At 46.4% G+C, this 19,031-nt stretch overlaps 1 protein-coding gene across 1 annotated transcript in view; it reads right to left on the reverse strand.

Moving 5' to 3' along the window:
- Positions 1-19,031, reverse strand: part of CSMD2 (CUB and Sushi multiple domains 2) — a 2,010,406-nt gene that overhangs the window by 741,645 nt on the left and 1,249,730 nt on the right. The window contains exon 11 of the mRNA XM_069622557.1: positions 9,022-9,125. Within this exon, the coding sequence (XP_069478658.1) occupies positions 9,022-9,125 (104 nt within the window). The remainder of the gene's footprint in view (positions 1-9,021; positions 9,126-19,031) is intronic.

The raw sequence follows: 19,031 nt of genomic DNA on the forward strand, positions 1-19,031 counted from the left end.
CTCAACATCCAGAGTACACCTCTATCTCATCTAACATGGGGCCATAATGTTCTAGTCTCATCCAATGAACATTCAGGGTGCTCATTGGGGACCCAATGGATAGAGCAGTGGTTCCATACAGTGAGGGCAAAATCAGGGTGGCCTCTTCATCCAATGTGCCCAAAAGTCACTGTCTACCCAAGATGCACTCTTCTTCCAGTTAACAAAACTTGAAGGCATTTTTTTATATATTGTACATCCAAGATCTGTTAACATTGAGTGTATATTTACCTTGTTCTTTTCATCCAGTCTACAAACATGATGGCCTTTTTAACTGCACCACGCTCCACCTCAATGAAGAAGTCCAATCAGGCCCAAACATGTCTGGCGTTGCTTGTGGGATGTGACCTAGCAGTCGGGCAGGACTGCCCCTTTTTTGGGGTAGGACCAAGCCTGGTTTGCATATGGTCTTTTCTCTTCTGTTATAACTTTGCAGGTTGATCAGCAGTGGACAGGAGGGTTGCCCAGAGCTGTGCACGTGATTAGGATGTATCCAATGTACATTCATAATGTGACTAACATCCGGGGTATTTCCTCATGTGTTGTGCACCTATTGTATATCCAAGATGTATTTGCCATCCAGGGTACATCCTGATATGTGTTCATCCTATGTATATCCATAATTCACTCTTCATTGAGTGTTCATAAATGATGTGCTCAACAACTAATGTACATCTGGATGTATGTTTATCATCCAGTGTACATACGATGTGCTCTTAATAGAGTGTACATCCCGGATGCACTCGTCATCCATTGTACAATCACAATGTGTTCTTCGTCCAGTGTACTTTTCTAGAGGAGCAGATGCATTTGTCATCCCCTGCTCCCGCCCCCTCGCCTCCATCGTATTGGAACAGTAGGAGAAGAGCCCTACGTGGGACAGCAGGCATTGTCCCTATACTGCATCGAGTGTATGAGAGACGATATGAGACAACTGTATTGAATGTGCCCCAGCACTGAAAGTGTGGAAGGATGTCTGCACACACCATTTGGACATCGAAGATCTCTACGTGCAATCTGACGAGAGCAGAGTGACATCATGTAGGAAAGACACAAAGATCCTGGATGAGCTCCACGTCCACTATACATTCATCGATGATCTGCTCTTCTTCCAGTATACATCCATGTCGAGGTCATCATCCAGTATACATTCCTGATGAGCTCCACGTCCACTATGCGTCGATGATGTGCTCTTATTCCAGTGTACATCCATTATGCAGTCATTATCTAGTTTACATCCATGATGTGCTCGTCATCCATTCCACATCCTACCTGTGCTCGTCATTCAGTATAAATCCTGGTTGACCGTTACGCCCACTATACAGCCATGGTGTGCTCTTTATCCAGTCCACATCCTATCTGTGCTCGTCATCCAGTATACATCCTGGATGAGCTATACGTCCACTATACATCCATGATGTGCTCTTGATCCAGTCCACATCCAATCTGTGCCCGTCATCCAGTATACATCCTGGATGAGCTCTACGGCCACTATACATCCATTATGCACTCTACATTCACTGTGTCTGTATGTTCTGCTTCACTACCAGTGCACAGCTGTGTTGAGCTGCTTTTACTATCAATTCTCTCTCACCCGATGAGCAACCAGGCTCCATGTTAGACAGGACATGCCCGGAATCATATGTTGAGATCTGCAAACCTGTACGCAGCCATGCTTTAGCACGCACGGCTATGCGCAAGCCTGCCCAGCTATGCACACTCTATGTGCAGCTCGAGTGTGCTTTGCTCAGGAGATGTGCAGCTAAGCTTGGTCTGCCCGCATAGCCGTACACCATTTGCATTCAGGTAATAAGCATTTTGCCGAATCCAGCATGCAGCCAGTGCACCGACCTGCAGTTTTAACGTGTCCCTTCTGCAGGCATAGTACCATTTCTCACCCATGTGCAGATATAAAATACCCTTGTACTAGTAGCAGAGGCACAATGTCCCCCTGCTATGCATGAGTATTTTATTTTAGTGTCTCCTCATTTGCTATGAGTAGATCGTGCTTGGGTTGGCACCTCTTCCTTATGTTAGCTTCTCCTGGTTAGTTGTTGACCTCTGACCCTTTCAGTCCTAGCGCCAAGAAGCCTTTGCTGGTGGTAGTTGCACTGTATAAAGATGCTTAACATAACATTAGCTCACAAAAAGCCAATAATTACACACTAACAGAAGAAAGAGAGGCTGTGCCCCTCCAAAACCTTTTCAAAAAGGCCTCCGCTAAACCTAGGTCAAACTGAAGCAGCCCAACTGTGATAAACTAATGAGCCCTGCTGATTGGCCGAGCGATTGTTAAGGCGTGGCCGGAGTTAGTCACGTGACTGATTCTGGCTCAGCTCTTAATGTATCTCAGCTAGTGTGGTCCACTGGCTAAATCGCCCGGTTGCCTGGTAGACCAGCCTGTCTCTTACAATAGCAATGCTTCTATCGTCCGGATCTTCTTAGCCCAATGATGTTAGCTACGCGCAGAAGTCCACCCTAGTCCAACAGATCACTTTGAAAGAAAACTTTGACGATTGATGGTAGTCAGTCAAGACAGGCGATCCGGCCAAGAATAAGGAAGAAACAGACAGTGGTTGGAAGATACCAATTGGACGATAAGCTGCAAGTTAGAGACACATGTTGCCTCTCCTGCTTTAGGATTGGTCACTATCCAAACAGCATTACCCCAAAGAGAAGTCTTCACACCATCCAGACGGTTATGAATACTGCCTAGTCTTCACCTCAACAATGGAGGCTGCACCCCCACCCCTTTCCCCAATGAAGCTTTCCATCCATCCGGCAGGAGGGGGCTTTGGCAGCGGAACCCTATAGCGGAACTCAGTAAAAACCCCAGCGGCATGACAGGATTTGCCAACAAGAAGTCCCCCATGCTCCATGGGAAGGAATTACTTTCCATGACTCACATGATTTATGAGCCGGTCGGCTCTAACTTTATTCCCTATCCCCTGCCAGACACATGCGCTACGACATTCGCGCATGACCGCGCAACCAAATTCAATCAAATACACATTTTTTAGGTCTCTGGCTACTGTGGGCCTGAATAAACTCTAATCTGTGGATTACTGAAAGATATCCCACATTACACCTGTTGGGAAGCACTTTACCATTGTGTTAGTGTCTTATTTCATACTTTGTTTCAGAGGGTCTTGAACGGGTAAGAAGAATTTGATCAAATCTGTCAAAATGTCATCAAGTTACGTAATTTTGCAGTCCATGGGACGCTTACTGCCGATGCCACGTCAGACTTTGAAACTTTCCTCGTTAGCTTACTTTTCCACCTCTGCCAAAATAGCCTCAATGCACTTGTTCATTTGGAAGTAGGGTAAAGGATTGATTGCTGTGTGAACATTCAGTCCTTCGAACGCTGGGATCTTCAATCATTGATCATTAAACTGTGGGACCTTTGCTAATTGTAATTGGTTATTTATAACGCGCTTAATACCCAGAGGTTTCTAAGCGTGCACCCAGGGTTCGAAGCTGTGTTGCTCCGTGCAGTCCTGCTTCCAAGGCGAGCGCGTTGCCCCTGAGCTATCCCCCACTTGTGCAAGGATTGATCTGAAAGCAAACGTGGTGGTCATCAATTCATCTGGGGGTTTCACATGTGCCATTTTGAATCACAACCCATTTGGAGGCTCTGGACATACATGATGAGTGAACTCTGCACTGCACCACTTGTAAATCCAGATCATTTTAAGGATGTGCGCTGCCTTGTGAGGGAATTATCTGCCAACAGTCTTGTGCTGTCTGGTCAGTATATTCACTCGTAATCATGACACGAGTGTGGGGGGCGGGGGCAAAACAGAGGTCTCAACATGCAGAGATGTGCGTACATTTAGTGAGCATGATCTAGTAGGCAGGCTATGGGCATCATGGCTTCTACATGAGAGGATAAGCTTCGCTCCAGCAGGAAGTGTTGGAGTCTATGGTCAGTGCACTGTTTTCCCTGCCGGAGCAATGCTGTGGTTATTTATTTTATTTTGATTTTATTAGATATTTGTAAGGAACCTAAATAACACATGGTATTTCAAGGCACCACAAGACAAAACATGAGGGGGGGACAAGGGAGAAAGATAACAATAACAATCCTACTAGGCCTTGTGACATTCGGATCGTGCAAGTGCATTAAAGAAGTGCGATGGAGAGGGGGGAGGGGCGCGCTGCCGGTCAGCGTAAAATGCGAAGTAATAGGGTGGGAGGGGAAGTACAGGGGAAGAGGAAAGAATGAAGTGAAAAAGGGGGTGGGGGAGGGGAAGGCAACAGGGGCTATGCAAGTGCTGAGCAGGGCAGAGGAGGGCAAGTGCAAGGGATTTGCAAATGGTGCAGGTGTAGGGGTCCACATGCTAAGTGCGAGGAGGGTGGGTGGACAGAGTTGGGGGTTTTCAGGTGCCCTGTAGAACTCAGAGGGAACCAGGCAGCCAGTCACTGAGGCAGCTTCTGGTGTTTCAGAGGAAAGGGAAGGAAGAAGAAGAGAAAGGGAGGGTGTTGGAGAGCTTTCAGAACTTAAGGAAATACGGCTCAGGCCACAGAGGTGAAGGGGGACCATTCCAGAGGGAGGCCCTGGTGGTGGGGAGAGATCTACCTCTCAGTCTCTGCTTAGAGAAGCATCTGATCTGCAAAGAGTTGGAGCTAGAAGTCCGAACGGCTCTAGCAGGAAGGTGTGTAGAGAGAGAGAGAATTGGATGAAGTGGGGTCCCAGGACACAGAACGTGTTTTGGCTGATGCAAAGGGTCTTGAACTTGACATCAACCGGGAGCCAGTGGAGATGTGTCAGGGCTGGAGCGATGCAATGCCTGGGCTTGAGGCCAAGAATAAGTCTTGCAGTCCTGTTCTGGGTTAATTGAATGGGTAAAAGGAGGAGTTAGGCAGGTTGAGGAAGAGGCTGTTGCAGTAGTCCAGCCTGGAGAGTACCAGAGCTCTGGAGACATTGGGTTTCTGGAGGAAAGTGAGGAACGGGAGAAAGCCTCTGAGGAGGTGCATTCTTGGCAAGTGGTCCTTCCTGGAAAGGTCTGCGATGTGAGGAGAGAAGGAGAGAGTGGAGTCAAAGACGACACAAAGGTTTTCTGCCTCACAAGAGGGTGAGAGGAGGGGGCCTAAAGAGGGAGTGCAGATGCTAGGAGAGAAGGAGGGAGCTGGGGTCCCAATGAGAAAAGATCTCAATCTTTCTGGCATTAAGGCAGAGATCATTGGAAGCACACCATACCTGAATAGCAGTCAGAAAGCAGGGATGAGAGAGGAGGAAGAGGAGGAACTAGAGGGAATCTTGAAGGAGAGCTGCGTGTCATCTGCATAACACTGTAAGTGAGGAGAGAAGGAGGAGATCAGGTGGGACAGAGGGGCAAGGTAGATATTGAAGAGCCACAGTGAGAGGGTAGATCCTTGAGGGATGCCTCAGGCGGAGAATGTGATAGGGAGAGAAAGGGGCACAGTTGAACCTGGCAAGGTTGGTTGGAGAGGAACGAGGTCAGCCAGTCTGGTGCCAGGCCCATGATGCCAAGGGTGCCACAATGCCGATTTGTCATGGTGGCATGATCGACTGTGTCAAAGGCAGAGGAAAGATCAAGAAGGTTAAGAAGAAATTAAGAGTTGGAGTCAAGATATGAGAGAAAGTCTTCAGGGGTGTTCAGAAAAGCAGTTTCTGTTCCTGTGGCTGCCCGGAAGCCAGAGGCACAGAAGCCAGAGCCATGGTTGTGGAGACAACAAACAGATTCCATGTGGTGGACTGGCTGGGAGATGACCATCTTATCTAGGGGTTTGCCCAGGAAGGGGGTAAAGGATATAGGGCGGCAGTTAGCCAGGCAGGAGGGGTCAGCAGATTGCTTTTTGAGGAGTGGGCGCACAAGGAAGTGCTTGAGGGGTAGTGGGAAGGAGCCAGTGACAAAGGAGTGATTACAGAAATCTGCCAAGGCAGGAGCAAGGGAGGCAATGCTATCCTTGCTATTTCTGGAGGAGCAGAGGAGCAACTGTTGGAGGAGACCTTCACAGAGAGGACTTGTCTAGAGACCTCATCCAGTGCTGTGAATGAGAAATACGAGAGTAGAAACGAAGGGGAGAGTGGGGTCAAGGGACGACTAGAGAGCAGGGGAGGGACTGGGGGGGAGTAGAGGAGAACGTGGACAGGATGTCCTCAGTTTTGGTTAAGAAGTGTGAGGCCAGTGAAGTACAGAGTGTCATAGATGGCCGGGGAGAAGTGGAGACTGCAGTAGGATTGGTGAGTTCCTTGCAGATCTTAAACAGTTCACCCGTGTTGTTAGTGGACCCAGAGTTACAGGCTTGGATATGAGCCTCTTCTTCGAATGGATGCAGAGTCTGCATTGCCTTTGGAACAGGTGGCAGGCCAGTCTGTCAGAGGATATGCCTGGTGCCTGCCACTTCTGCTCAGCAACTCTGCACTTGCGTTTCAGAGAGGAAAGGTTGGAGTCATGCAGGTGTTGTGCTTAGGGGTAGGCTTCATGCATATCCTCATGACAGGGGTAAGGATGTCCAGGGTGTTGGTGATACAGAGGTGAAGATTATCAAGGGCAGAGTCAGTGTGGGAGACCATGGTAGGAGTGGGAGGGGAGATGAAAGTGGTGCCAAAAGAAGCAACTGATACTCGCTTCATAGGACGATTGACGGAGAAGTAGACTGGCAGTGCAGGCAGAGGCTTAGTCGGGGGACATAAGAGATCCAGATGGGAGCACAGTAGAGCATGGTCAGACCAGGAGAGAGGTGTAGTGAGAGGGTTGGAGATGGGGATATCTGCTGAGATGATAGCATCCAAGGTATGTCCGGCTGAGTGTGTCGGACAAGAGGGATCAATGGTGAGGGAAAGAAAGTCAAAGAGGCTGTGGAAGAGTCCAGTGACTGAATCAGGAGAGTCATGGTGATTATTGAAATCACTGAGGAGAGGTTTGGAGGTGAGGCCAGAAGAGAAGAGGTGAGGTCAGACCACTCAGAGAGGGAGAGGGAGACCAGACCAGGTAACCTGTAGATGTTGGAGAAGGTCTATGAGAGTGTTGGAGGAACACCAAGCCTTCAGGCGGGGCATTCAAAGGAAGAATAAGTCTGAGTGGGTACGATGGAAGCAGGGACCCATTCAGGGAAGATCAAGGCCACTCCGCCTCCAGACCGGTTAGTCCTGTGCTTAAAGAGGATAGTGTAGCATTCAGGGAGAAGTGTGTCAAATGCAGTGACAGAGCTGGCAGTGAATCACGTCTCAGAAAGAGAGAGAATCTCAAGGTCAAAGTCTTCAAGAAAGAGACATATATCAGAGGAGTGTTTAACAGCAGAGCAAGAGTTAAGGATAGTTAGGTGAAGTTTGTTGCCACCATTGAAGGTCTTCTGAGTAGGGTCTATATGGATGTGGTATGCCTATTGGTGATGGGGAAGGGGCAGGGGGGATAGCAGACAGAGGAGAGGCAGGGCACAGTGTCTGAATATCCCAACACAGACATTGAACTGGGCTCGGCCTCAACCACACAGTGGTAGTGTTGTCAAAGGGTGAATATTCACTGACAAAAGGCTTATAATCAAATGCCACAGATCATGGTCTGATGTTGCTATGCCGATTGCGCTTGTCATCAGGCTTATGCCCTTTGATTGTATTGCTTATAGCACAAACCAAGCTCAAGAACAGTGGAGTGCTTCACAACAGGAGGGTGTCTGAATGTGGCTTGGCTTTCCAAACAGTAGCGCAGTACTGCTGGTGGAGGGAGAGGTCCTCCTCGATTCAAGCTATTTTCTTCTGATGTTGGATGTTCTGCATTGTGCCTGTAGCATAAACTACTACCCACTCTCTACATGATCAATCAAGTGGCAATGGAGGGTACTCAAAAGAACAACAGTCACCTTCGACCTTGTAACTCAGGGTTCGACTGAGCAGGTGAAACTGGGCCAACTCCTTAAGAGGATACCTGGACATGGCTTGCACTCCTCGTTAATGTGATTGTCCAGAGGAGCACCTTCATTGCACCACTTCCATTGGCAAATATTTCAGAATTCTAAATGCCGAACACTAAGCATGCCATTGGTTATTGGGGCGCAGAATTGTTGCGGAATGCCATGTTTCTTAAAAAAGTGAACAGTCTTAGACAACACAATCAGAGTTTAGGAACTCATAATACTTCCTATGACCTCCAGCAACTGGATGTGATTAGCACGTGCTCTATAATGCATGTCCAATAAGAGGATAAAGAATGTTTTGCTACTTCAAAAAAACAAAAGAAAAACGTGACTTGAGCATTGAAGAAACTAAAGTCAAGCCTTAGAAGGATGAATTCAAGTTAAACTACTGGGTGCCATTTTGTCGTGTAGATTTTTTTAAAAAGACCTTACACTATACACTGTGTTGAGTGCATGAGCTATACGTCCACTATACATCCATGTGTACTCAACACAGTGGATCTCAGCAAATTGGCACCACAACATAAGGGACCAGTCCCCACATCAACAGGTCTTTCCACAAAACGTGTTGTTGGTTATGGAAGTGTATACACAGTTGAAGTGGGTGCAAATGAAATCTGGGATTGAACCCCATGTGTTTGTGAGAAAGGGCCACAGCTTTAGAAAATGGTGTAAAATGGGTTTTTAAAAGATGACTATTTGCCTGTCCTCTCCGACTGCAGTGTAACCAACGTGCGATTGTTGGTGTGATGTCAATAATGTGACAACACAACAGTTACTTGCACACATAAACTCATGTCGTGGTGTACAAGTTAGAAGAAGCATAGGCTGGTACCACCATTGACTCTCTTAATGCATGTGACAAGTGTGTTCAACCTTCCATGCATATCTTTCAAACAATTCCAATACTGTATCCTTGCACATAGATTTTAAAGAAATTCGCTTGAATCCCACAAAACGTCAAAAAAAATGTTAGGTAACCTCACGCAACCGTCTCAGTAGCAACAGCACCACGGATCACCGGGGGAGGACACAGGGAGGAGGGTTGTACGTACAGCGTAGTGCACCGTGTTGTTGGGTAAGCATGCCTCTACTTACACATAAAGGACCGTCTTCTGATCGGAGACCTGGCCGCCTTCCCCGATGGTGAGTGTGTCGTACCCTCTCTCCAAGTCAAATTCTTCAAAGGTGAGTTTGATGACCTGTGCAAAAGAACATGCGTTAGTCTGTGCCGCCTCAGCCGCCATCTTTAGCGGGTGGGAAGACCGCCACTAGTACCGTTCAGTCTTTGGTGCTGTTCAGCTACCGTATGAACGTCTCCTCCTTTCACTGGCTTGTCTTTTGACGACACAGCCTGTGTATTTGATGAAATAGGCTAAGAGTTTTGGGGAATGCTTATTTCACTTAATGGACTCTTACTGCAATGTGCAGAGAGACAAATCGTTCTTTATGATTAAACGATGTGGATGGGTTGGAAAATTGAGAGTAATGGATACCATTGCGTGGTACTTCGGAGGCAGCCATATGGGTGGGAGAGAAGTTGAGTATGAGGTAACCTTAGGAAACTAACCCATTTATGTAGGATTGGAAAGCTTAGTGCGATATACTCAAGCATGCAACACAAATGTACTTGCACAATACATCTCCACCAATAGATATAATTGGACATGCTTATACCGCGATACACACACACACAGTCTACATACATGAGCTTAATTTGGCATGGACATATTCACCCACTCCACTGACCATAAAGAATGCAGAGTGTGCATGCAATGCACTAATTCAATGCATAGGGGGTTCTGTAGTGCAGCATGCCTGAGATACTGTGAGCCTGGCATGTGGAGTGCCAGGTTTATGGTGAGACAGTAGGCACTTTTGTAATATCTCCACAATCTGAACAAAAGCGGGGTTGGGTGATGGTTAATGTCCTCCCACTTCATCTAATCGACCACTTGTGAGTCAACACTTGCCTTCAGTTGTGCTGGGGAAAAGGGATTGCATTTTAGCATGAAGCCGAAGCGAATCCAAGCAGGAGTGGTAGTGGTAGGAAAGGAGTGTGCTTTGTGAGGATGGGACACCATAGACACTCCGCTGACTGCACTCTGGGCTGGAAGTGGCGTGTGCCTGCCGGACTGTGTTGGGTGTGTTGATTGCACTGATGTGTGTGACTACATGCACACTTGTGGCTGGGCCGGTGGATGATTTTTAAACCCTGGATCTCTTCTTTCAGCGAGTTACCATGAGTGTCTCGGGACATCTGTGGGTAACTATGGCTGTGATCAAGACTTTTGCAGCCAGTCAGAAAGTTAATCTCAGCTGCAGGGGGTACAATGTCGTATCAGGTATTGGCGGTATACGCCGTGCGGCATGGAATAAGCAATGCCTTGTGGGTGACCAGGAATTAGGCAAAACATCTGAAACCCCTCATTGAGATGATGTAGTTTCCCAAACAAGGTGCTGTCCCACCAACTCAGCGGGTGAAGAAGAAAATATCAAAGGAGAGTAACCCACATCGCCCCCTCGCCACCTTTCCCCCTTGCCTCCTCGCTGGATCAGGTGGGGAGAGGTCACTTTCAGACTAGGAAGTCAGGAAAGCACGTCTATTGTTCCTGTGGAATGGCTATATGTGTTCAAAGGTCAACTAACTTTCAAGAATTTATAAACCAAAGTTTCCCTGCTCATGTGTTGTGGGGGGGAACTACAGGGTTCGGGGAGCGACAATGAATATAATCTTCAGAAAGCAAGTGGCCTTTTGAGAATTGTGGTTACTACTTTTAGATCCATTGGTACCCCCACAAGAAGGTTAGTAGGGTGATGTCACTCACATGTCAACTAAGCGGGTTTGCTGCCTGCAAAGTGGCTGCGGAGCCCCTCATTACTGCTTGGTCCGTGGCACCGACCCGGCAATGGCAGCAGTAGGTCACTCCTTGGTGAGGCGCATTGCACAACACTAGCCAGTCCTAAATATCACATTATACAACCAGCTTGGCTGTCACTTTTTTCAACTTTCATTACCAAATGGACAGTGCAGGCCGAGGGCTGCCAGGGTCAGAGCCTGCAGCTCTGTATGATAATCAATCATTTAATGAAATAAGCTCAATATCAGCAAAGCCATAGAGGTGGCATTTGGCAACAGGTAGTTTTAAGCAAGCCCCTCACACCTGGTGCCTTCCTGCCTGCCGCTCTTTTTCACTACTTAGCAAGCCCTGCCCACCTGGTGCCTTCCTGCCTGCCACTCTTTTTCACAATTTAGCAAGCCCCGTCCACCTGGTGCCTTCCTGCCTGCCACTCTTATTCACCACTTAGCAAGCCACGCCCACCTAGTGCATTCCTGCCTAACGCGTCACCCTTTCTCAACTCTCATGTTGGACTTCCTTTGCATCTTGTACTCATGTTGGCTCTGAATCATGCTGTTCCCATCTTCATCTTGTATCCTGGCTTGCAACATTATGTGTTACTACTGACTTCTGCAATTGTATTCACTCTCCCCTCTTGCTTCTCCACTCTTATTGACTGCTCACTCTCTGTTCTCTCCTCCTTTCCCTTCTCCCTTTTCCTATCTCCTCCCCTTACTTTCTTCTATGCACTTACTCTATCAGAATTGTCCCTGGACTTAGTATGATAGCAACCTCGTTTGTCTCCTCCCCCATCCCCTTACTGGGTTTTTCCTCCCCACTCCCCCTCCAGCACTATCTGAAATGTCGTCAGGCCTAGTACCATAGTTGCTTGTTTTGTTCCTCCCCTTCCTTTCCGCACCACTCACCCTCACCTTTTGTTTTTCTCCGGCTCTACCAAAAATGTTGTCAGGCCTACTACGGTAGTCACTTGTCTGTTTCCATTTCCTTCCCACCCTCCCTCTCCCTTCCTTATCTATGTCTTAGCTCTTGCACCATCTGAAATGTCGTCAAGCCGAGTACCATAGTTCATTTCACATCCTTACTGTTCATGGCCTGCAAGAATGTCATTGTATTTTCCCTTGTTCCCTCCCTTGCCTAGAAGCGCTTTGAAACACATTGTGCATAGGCGCTATATAAATTAACTATCATATCATATCATATGTGGTTTGTTTAATGGCAGAACAAACTATGTGGGGGAGGCCTTTGCCTCCAGAAATCACATCATAAACATATCTGCTCCCACCTTTTCGATGTAAGGTAAGAAGTGTCCTCTGAGGCCCATGGGCGTGTGGTGCGTTGTACAAATGAAAACAAATACTTAAATAAAAGTGGCATCAGGCCTCTTTGCACTGGCAAAGGGCAGCCATTTTAATTCACTGAAATCCAAAACCATTCCTCCAGCTTCTCTTGGACCATAAACTGTGGCCTAAGCTCCATCCTGTTCCGGTGGACAAAAAACTATGAAATGTATTAAAAGAAATATCAAAAAGTGCAGAAAGGGGCACTTATTGTATATGGTTTAAACAAAAAAAAACCTTTACAATATATTTAATTGTGATTTGCAAAATGAATGACAGCTTAAAAAAAAGACATTAGAAAAAGGAGAAAACATTAAAACTATGTTCTCATAACCTACATTTCTAAAACATAACCTAGAAACAAATCATTGAAATTAAAAAAGAACAACACAAGATAAGTTCCCTCATGCCAACAAGAATCATACAACATACTTTCATGTTAAACAATATTTTAAAATGTCAACTAAGGAACTTCCTAAATTTCCCCCAGTTCAGATACTAGTGGAATAGCAACTTCTACAAATAGAGTTACAAAGGGGTTAAGTGCAGAGTTTATTAAAGCAGGCAATAAAACGATGTCTGCGTTTTTTTTTTTTGTTTTTTTTTTTAAACCAATGGGCCATTACATCCCCCCAATGGTTCAAGGGAAACACACATGTCTGTGTGGAAGTTCTTTCTTGGAACCCATTAAAATCCCAGAAGCTCCATCATTCTGGGAAGGTCAGTTTGAACTTGTGTTCCCTAACATCGGTTCAATGGTCTTGTCCTCACTGCCGGCCAATGAGTGCCCTGCAGTTTTCGTATTCAATTGCGACTTACATAGCGCTTTTGTGAAAGCACTGCCCAACAAAACAAACAGTACAAAAAATGTGCATAAGTGCTGAATAAGGACTCAGAGGGATGCATTAATTAAAAAAAATAGAGATATAGAAAAGCCGACTTCAGGCAGAAACTGGGAAGAGAAGAAGAGGAGACAGATAGAGGTAGTGGGTTACAGCGCTTTGGAGCCAGAAGAGAAAAGGAGTGGAAGCCAGATCGCCCAAGTGTAGGTTTATGGACAAAGAGGAGGTGGAGCGATTGCGAACGTAGAGTGCAAAATTATATGATATGATATGATAGGTTATTTATAACGCACTTTAAACCCAGAGGATTCTAACCATGGACCCAGGAATTGAAGCTGCGTTGCTCCGTGTCATCTTGCTTCCAAGGCGAACACATTGCCCCTGAGATGGATGCTTAGGGGAGAATAAGGATGACAGAAGGAGTGGTACAAAACCATGGATGCATGTAGACACAGAGGGAATACAATAAAAGACGAGAATCAAAGGGTAAGAGAGAAAGAGGCAGAAGAGAAGGAGTAACAGAGGAGTGGTAAGGTTAGATGGAAGACACCCAACTAAGAGAGTGCAACAAGAGTGAAGGCGGGAACGCAGAAGAGAAAAGACAAGAATAATAGTCACAATGAAAGAAAGAACAGGATGGGCTCTGCAAATTTCATAAGGATAGACGCGACATCTCTGGGCAATATTGGATGTCCATTGAGCAAAGGAGTCAAAAATCACCCCAAGATTTCAAGTAGATGCAGAAAAGGAGAAGGAGGACCGCGGGATTGAAAGAGCAGAGGGAGGCGGGTCAGGAGGGAGGGATGTAGCGGGAAAACCTCAGTTTTGGCTAGGTTGAGATGAAGAAAGTTAAAGTTTGTCCAAGACAGTTGCAAGAGTGGAATTAATTGAATCAGTGGAAGATGGGCATTGTACAAAAGGACTGAATACCAAATGTTTGACTCCCAAAGGTCTGACCCCCAATTTCCCCAATATATATATATACATATGTGGGGGGCTGTGGGGGATCTCCCTCCAAATATATATTTGCGGAAAATAAAAAAACAAAAAAACAAAATCGAACTTTTGGGAGTCGAACCTTTGGGTTCGGTAAAATTACACAGATCCGGAAGATGACATAATGAAATCGGTGTAAGAATGACGAGAACCATTAAGTGAGGTGATAAGAGCAGAAAAAGGAATAATATACAGGGAGAAAAGCGGTCCCATCTAAGACAGAACCTTGTGGAACATCATATTTGAGAAATATTGAAGAGGCGACGTTTCCAGCCCAGGGAACAGAATATGTAGCCATTGGTTGCATGACACTAACTTTGTTCAGTGTCCAGCCAATGGGGCATTTTCTTCTTAGGAAGAGAAGTGCAATGTTGCTTGCAAATTCTTAAATATATCTTGGCAATCTTCCACAAGGCGAGGTCACAAGTGTCAGTCTTTGCAATGGTTTATGGACCAACGGATTTCAGTGGCGATAGCGTGTGGGAACCAAACTGAGCAATTTCGGGTAATTGTGGATTACTAGCAGACTGTTAAGGATCACAACATCTGTAATTGAAAGGCTATCAGTAAACCACATGTTTCCGAAACACGAGGGAAAGGGTTATATGTATCTAAAACATACCAGATGTGTTATACTTTTTTCTGCTTCGGCCCCAAAGTTAGGGGTTGGGATACGACTTTTAGAACTTATGGAGAAGGAGGTGTGATCAATGTACCACTTACAGAAGTTGTGCTTGGCCTCCCAGTTCTAGGAATGCTTGAAGATGTATTTACCACACAAGCAGAACCTTCACGTCTAATTGACGCTATCAGAAGAAAAGCGGATATTTCATAGTGGCTACTGTGCCCGGCGATTAGACCGGAATATCATGGATGTCCTTGCGTGCCTCGAAACAGCATAGAGTGATGGCCTCTGCAGAACATGTGGTGTTGGTGGGAAAGCCGGAAACTTTCTCCTGCAGCCCTGAGATGATCCCACTGTCTTCCAAACTCATCCTTTGGGAGTTCTGAGAGGACCATTATCAAAGTACCAGGTTGCCTGCCTGATACTCGCGGAACACACATCTGACGCACCTCAGCAGAAGAACCATTGCTAGGAGAGTATTAAATCCAGTGTACTCCACATACACAAATGAAATCGGCTCCTCTGTGCAGAACTAAACAGTCCTCATAACAAACAAGGCCAGATGTGGTAGAGTGGCCAAGAAGAGGACTTCTTCTGCACGCTGCTTCTTTTCGGCTTGTGTTTGCTTTATGTTTACAATAATAATAATAAGGGTTTATTTATAACCCTCTTAATACCCAGAGGTTTCTAAGCGGGGATCAAACCTGTGCTTCTCACTGCCCCTGAGCTATCCTCCCGAGACATTTAGAATCAAAAAACTTGTTGTTTTCATTGAAAAGTGTCAGGAAAGAGTTATAACACCACAGAAAGTAACTATTACTAACATACATAGTCATTTTCTGCTGGGATAAAATCTGACCACTTAAATTCAGTGGCAAGCCCAGGCCAAATGACCCTGACCTTTGATAGACCTCAACAGTGTCCGGGCCACTTACTAAGGATGTTTCCAGAAGCAGGGCATTAGACAGTAAATTGAGCCTGGTAAAGTGGACCAACCAGTGCAAGGCAAGTGGAACCACACTCTCTGGAAAGTGCCTCATATGAAAATCAGATACACCCACACAGAATAAGTGTCAAGCGTGGTGCGGAAATAAACTGACTTATTAGAGATAATTGAATGTCAATATCCCAGGGTACACAGCTCCATTACATGTCAGCATTCTATATATCCAGCCTACAGCGCCGCCTAGCTTTTGTGAAGATCCTGTGAAACCAGCCCTACTGTGACAAGACCAGACAGACCAAGAAGAATACAAACCCACGACTACACACTCAACCCGAGAAGATGGAGTAACGAGGCTCAAGCATCGGTATTCAAAAATCACTCGCTGATGGATACAAATCTATGAGCAAGAAGAAGACGCGTGCTAGCCTTGTGAGCAGTCAGATGCTCTTTAAGCCTCAGTAGAACTCGGGAATACAGAGATCCGTTGACCTGACATCACTTATTGGCGGGGAGAGTTTCTGGTGATAGCAGTGGGCGCGCCCTGCCACCAGACACCTACTTTATCCCAACAAAATGCACCCTTGCGTGACTCGCATCGTTAGCTAAGCCACTCATTCACGTAAACTGCGTTCGCCACAAGCTGACCCTAATTAACGTGCTAATTAGATTTTGGTTTACTATAAGCACGTTGCTAGGGAACACGACACTACATCTTATGTGAGAAGCCTGGTGTTTGCTTCTAAGGTGTAAGGACTGGTGCACAAAGCCACAGACACTCACGTTCTTTCTTTATGGCTCAACAATTACCATCACAAGTTCTTGATTTTAGGTTTTTGTGCTGAGGGGCGCGTGCTGATTTCCTGTTTTAGTTCTCAAAGGGGAATTGCAGTGAAATATGTGTTTGCTGGCCTTGGCTCCTGTGCTTGACCACCCACCGTCTCCTTCGACCTTGTGTTTTATTATCCAATCTTGTGTGACCTGGGAAATAAAATCACACATTCATGGAACATTCTGTGGACAAGGATACACAACGCCACCTTGAGGGAGGCAGGGCTTCCTTTGTTTGTGTTTCATGCTTGTGTTTATTTTAGAAAAGTTTTATTATAAATGTAGCTTTGATGGACCACCAGAGGTCCTGTTCAGACTATCCACAACCAAGGCTTTTGGAGGTTTGGGTGACTGCTCCACCGGGAATACGCCAATTGCAGTGCCTAGAGGCCAGACACTGCTTTATGTGGGATGGAAAAATGTATACCCCCTAGCTGTAAGGAATCCAGAGGTCAACCCCAAAGATACTGGGCCTCATTACTGGTTTGATGGTAACCTGCCGCCGCTACTGGCAGGTCGCCGCCGAACTCGTAACTCTGTTCCACCATATGAGATCCCGGTGGCACTGCGACATTACTAGTGTAAGTCCCCATTCCCTATTCCACATTCCCCATTCCCGTGGAGTCCAATATGGGAACAGGGACATGGAAGTACTGTCACGGTTGCCAATGGTGTCAATGCTTCTGTGACAACCCCGCCTTCCAGGGCTGTCGCACCCGGCAGGTCAGACCTGCCGGGTGCATGACCCAGGAAGGCAGAGTTGGACTGAAGCAGTCCGGAAAGGGTGCTAGCACGGTGCAACCGGCACCCTTATTTCCAGACCACACCCTCAGAATGAGGCCCAATGTCTGTAGAATTGGACATTTCACTAGACTTCCAGATCTGGTGATATTGTCCCTCAAACGCCTACTCCACGCACGTCCATATGTCACCATCCTAGCGCTTGGAGCCCGTTAGGGTGTTAAATACACAATCCATATTTCACTCCCACCTCTTTGATCTGTATTCCCAGACATCCTTTGTATTTATTCTTGCATATGAATGTATCTTTTGATGTACCCATGATGCTTTCTCTAAACTCACCCCTGACCTCTCGTTCACAGTGATTGCCTAATTTCTTTTTCCCTATCACACCTTATTTCGCATTCATTGTTGTATTGTCACTCACTGATACCTCTTTCATGGTCACCTCTGGAGTGGGCTTTCTGTATTCACTCCAGGATGTAGTCCCTAGGTATTCCTGATCTCTCGTGGGTTGTCCCTCCAGTACATCTTTAGCCATCACATGCTAGTTTCTCTTCCAGTGCCACCTCTCCCCCACCGCCCCCACCCCAGTATCAAGAGTATGCTTAATCTCCTCACTCAATTTCTCTTCCATAGCCCCCCTGATGCTTCATTTGCTGTCAATCTTCGTCTCTCTCTCCCCGTCACCCCTGGAATTATGTCACATCCGTACAGCTTTCTTCTAAGTTACCTCCTTCGAGAGCTGCACGAGAGCTTTGCGAGAGTTGCGCTTAAAGAGAATCCAGCTTGAATGGGTATTAGTGTTCGAGGTTTTATACGGTGCAAATCTAACTGGGACCCAATGAATCGCTCAGCAAGAAATGCTGGGTTAACAGAGGTCGGTGGAAGAGGAGGTTACGGAGAGGCGTGGATGTCCCAAAGACCAGGGGTGGTGCCTAGTTAGGAATAGCAGGTCCTCTTGGTATCCCCTAAAGAGCAGCGTCCTGAGCTCCTTTCAGGCATGCAGGAACCTTGGTGAGATCCTGAATGCGATTTAGATGTTGTTCAAGAAGGCTGGGGTGGAGCAAGAGGAGGCCTGGTTCCTGGTTTCCACCTTCCGTGCCAGTTTAGTCTCAAGACTTGCAATGGTGTTTATTTTGCATACCTCAAGCAGCAGCATATAATAGGAGTAGTAATACGAATACTAATACTACTACTACTACTGCTAATAATAATAATAATAATAATATTCTCACCATGTAATGGCGGGAACAAAGCATTTTGTTTCGCAGCCTGAGCCCTACCGTGAAGGATTGCAGCCGCCCAGCTGGCATATGTTTAGCAGAGAGGTGCCAGTCTGCTTTGCATGGTTTTCTTGTAAGCCCTGGTCATGCCTTGCCATGACGTCTATTGCTTTGTTTTTGCTGTGCCAGGTGCCAGTCTGCTTTGCATGGTTTTCTTGTAAGCCCTGGTCATGCCTTGCCATGACGTCTATTGCTTTGTTTTTGCTGTGCCAGGTGCCAGTCTGCTTTGCATGGTTTTCTTGTAAGCCCTGGTCATACCTTGCATGACGTCTATTGCTTTGTGTTTGCTGTGCCAGGTTGTGCTTTGCTCTATGTGGTTTCAGTTGTGCCTGCACCCTACACCATCATGCCCCCCCTGCACTTCCTGCTGCAGCACTTTCACAATCTGAATGTTACAAGGCTTAGTAGGACCATTATTGTTGTTTATATCCCCTGCTCCACCCCCAGCCCCCTTTTTGCCTTGTGGCGCCTGGAAACACTGTTTTGTGCCTTCAAATATTAAATACATTAATAAATAAACAAAGTCACTGACTACTCCCACACCATTACACCCAACATCTCTGTCCAATTACATATATGTACCAAAGGAGCTGCCCACACTTGGCAATGGAACACGCTTCCCAACAGACATCAGACATCCGAACCT

Source organism: Ambystoma mexicanum, chromosome 11, assembly GCF_040938575.1.
Source record: "Ambystoma mexicanum isolate Mex_15411 chromosome 11, UKY_AmexF1_1, whole genome shotgun sequence".
NCBI classification, from domain to species: Eukaryota; Metazoa; Chordata; class Amphibia; order Caudata; family Ambystomatidae; genus Ambystoma; species Ambystoma mexicanum.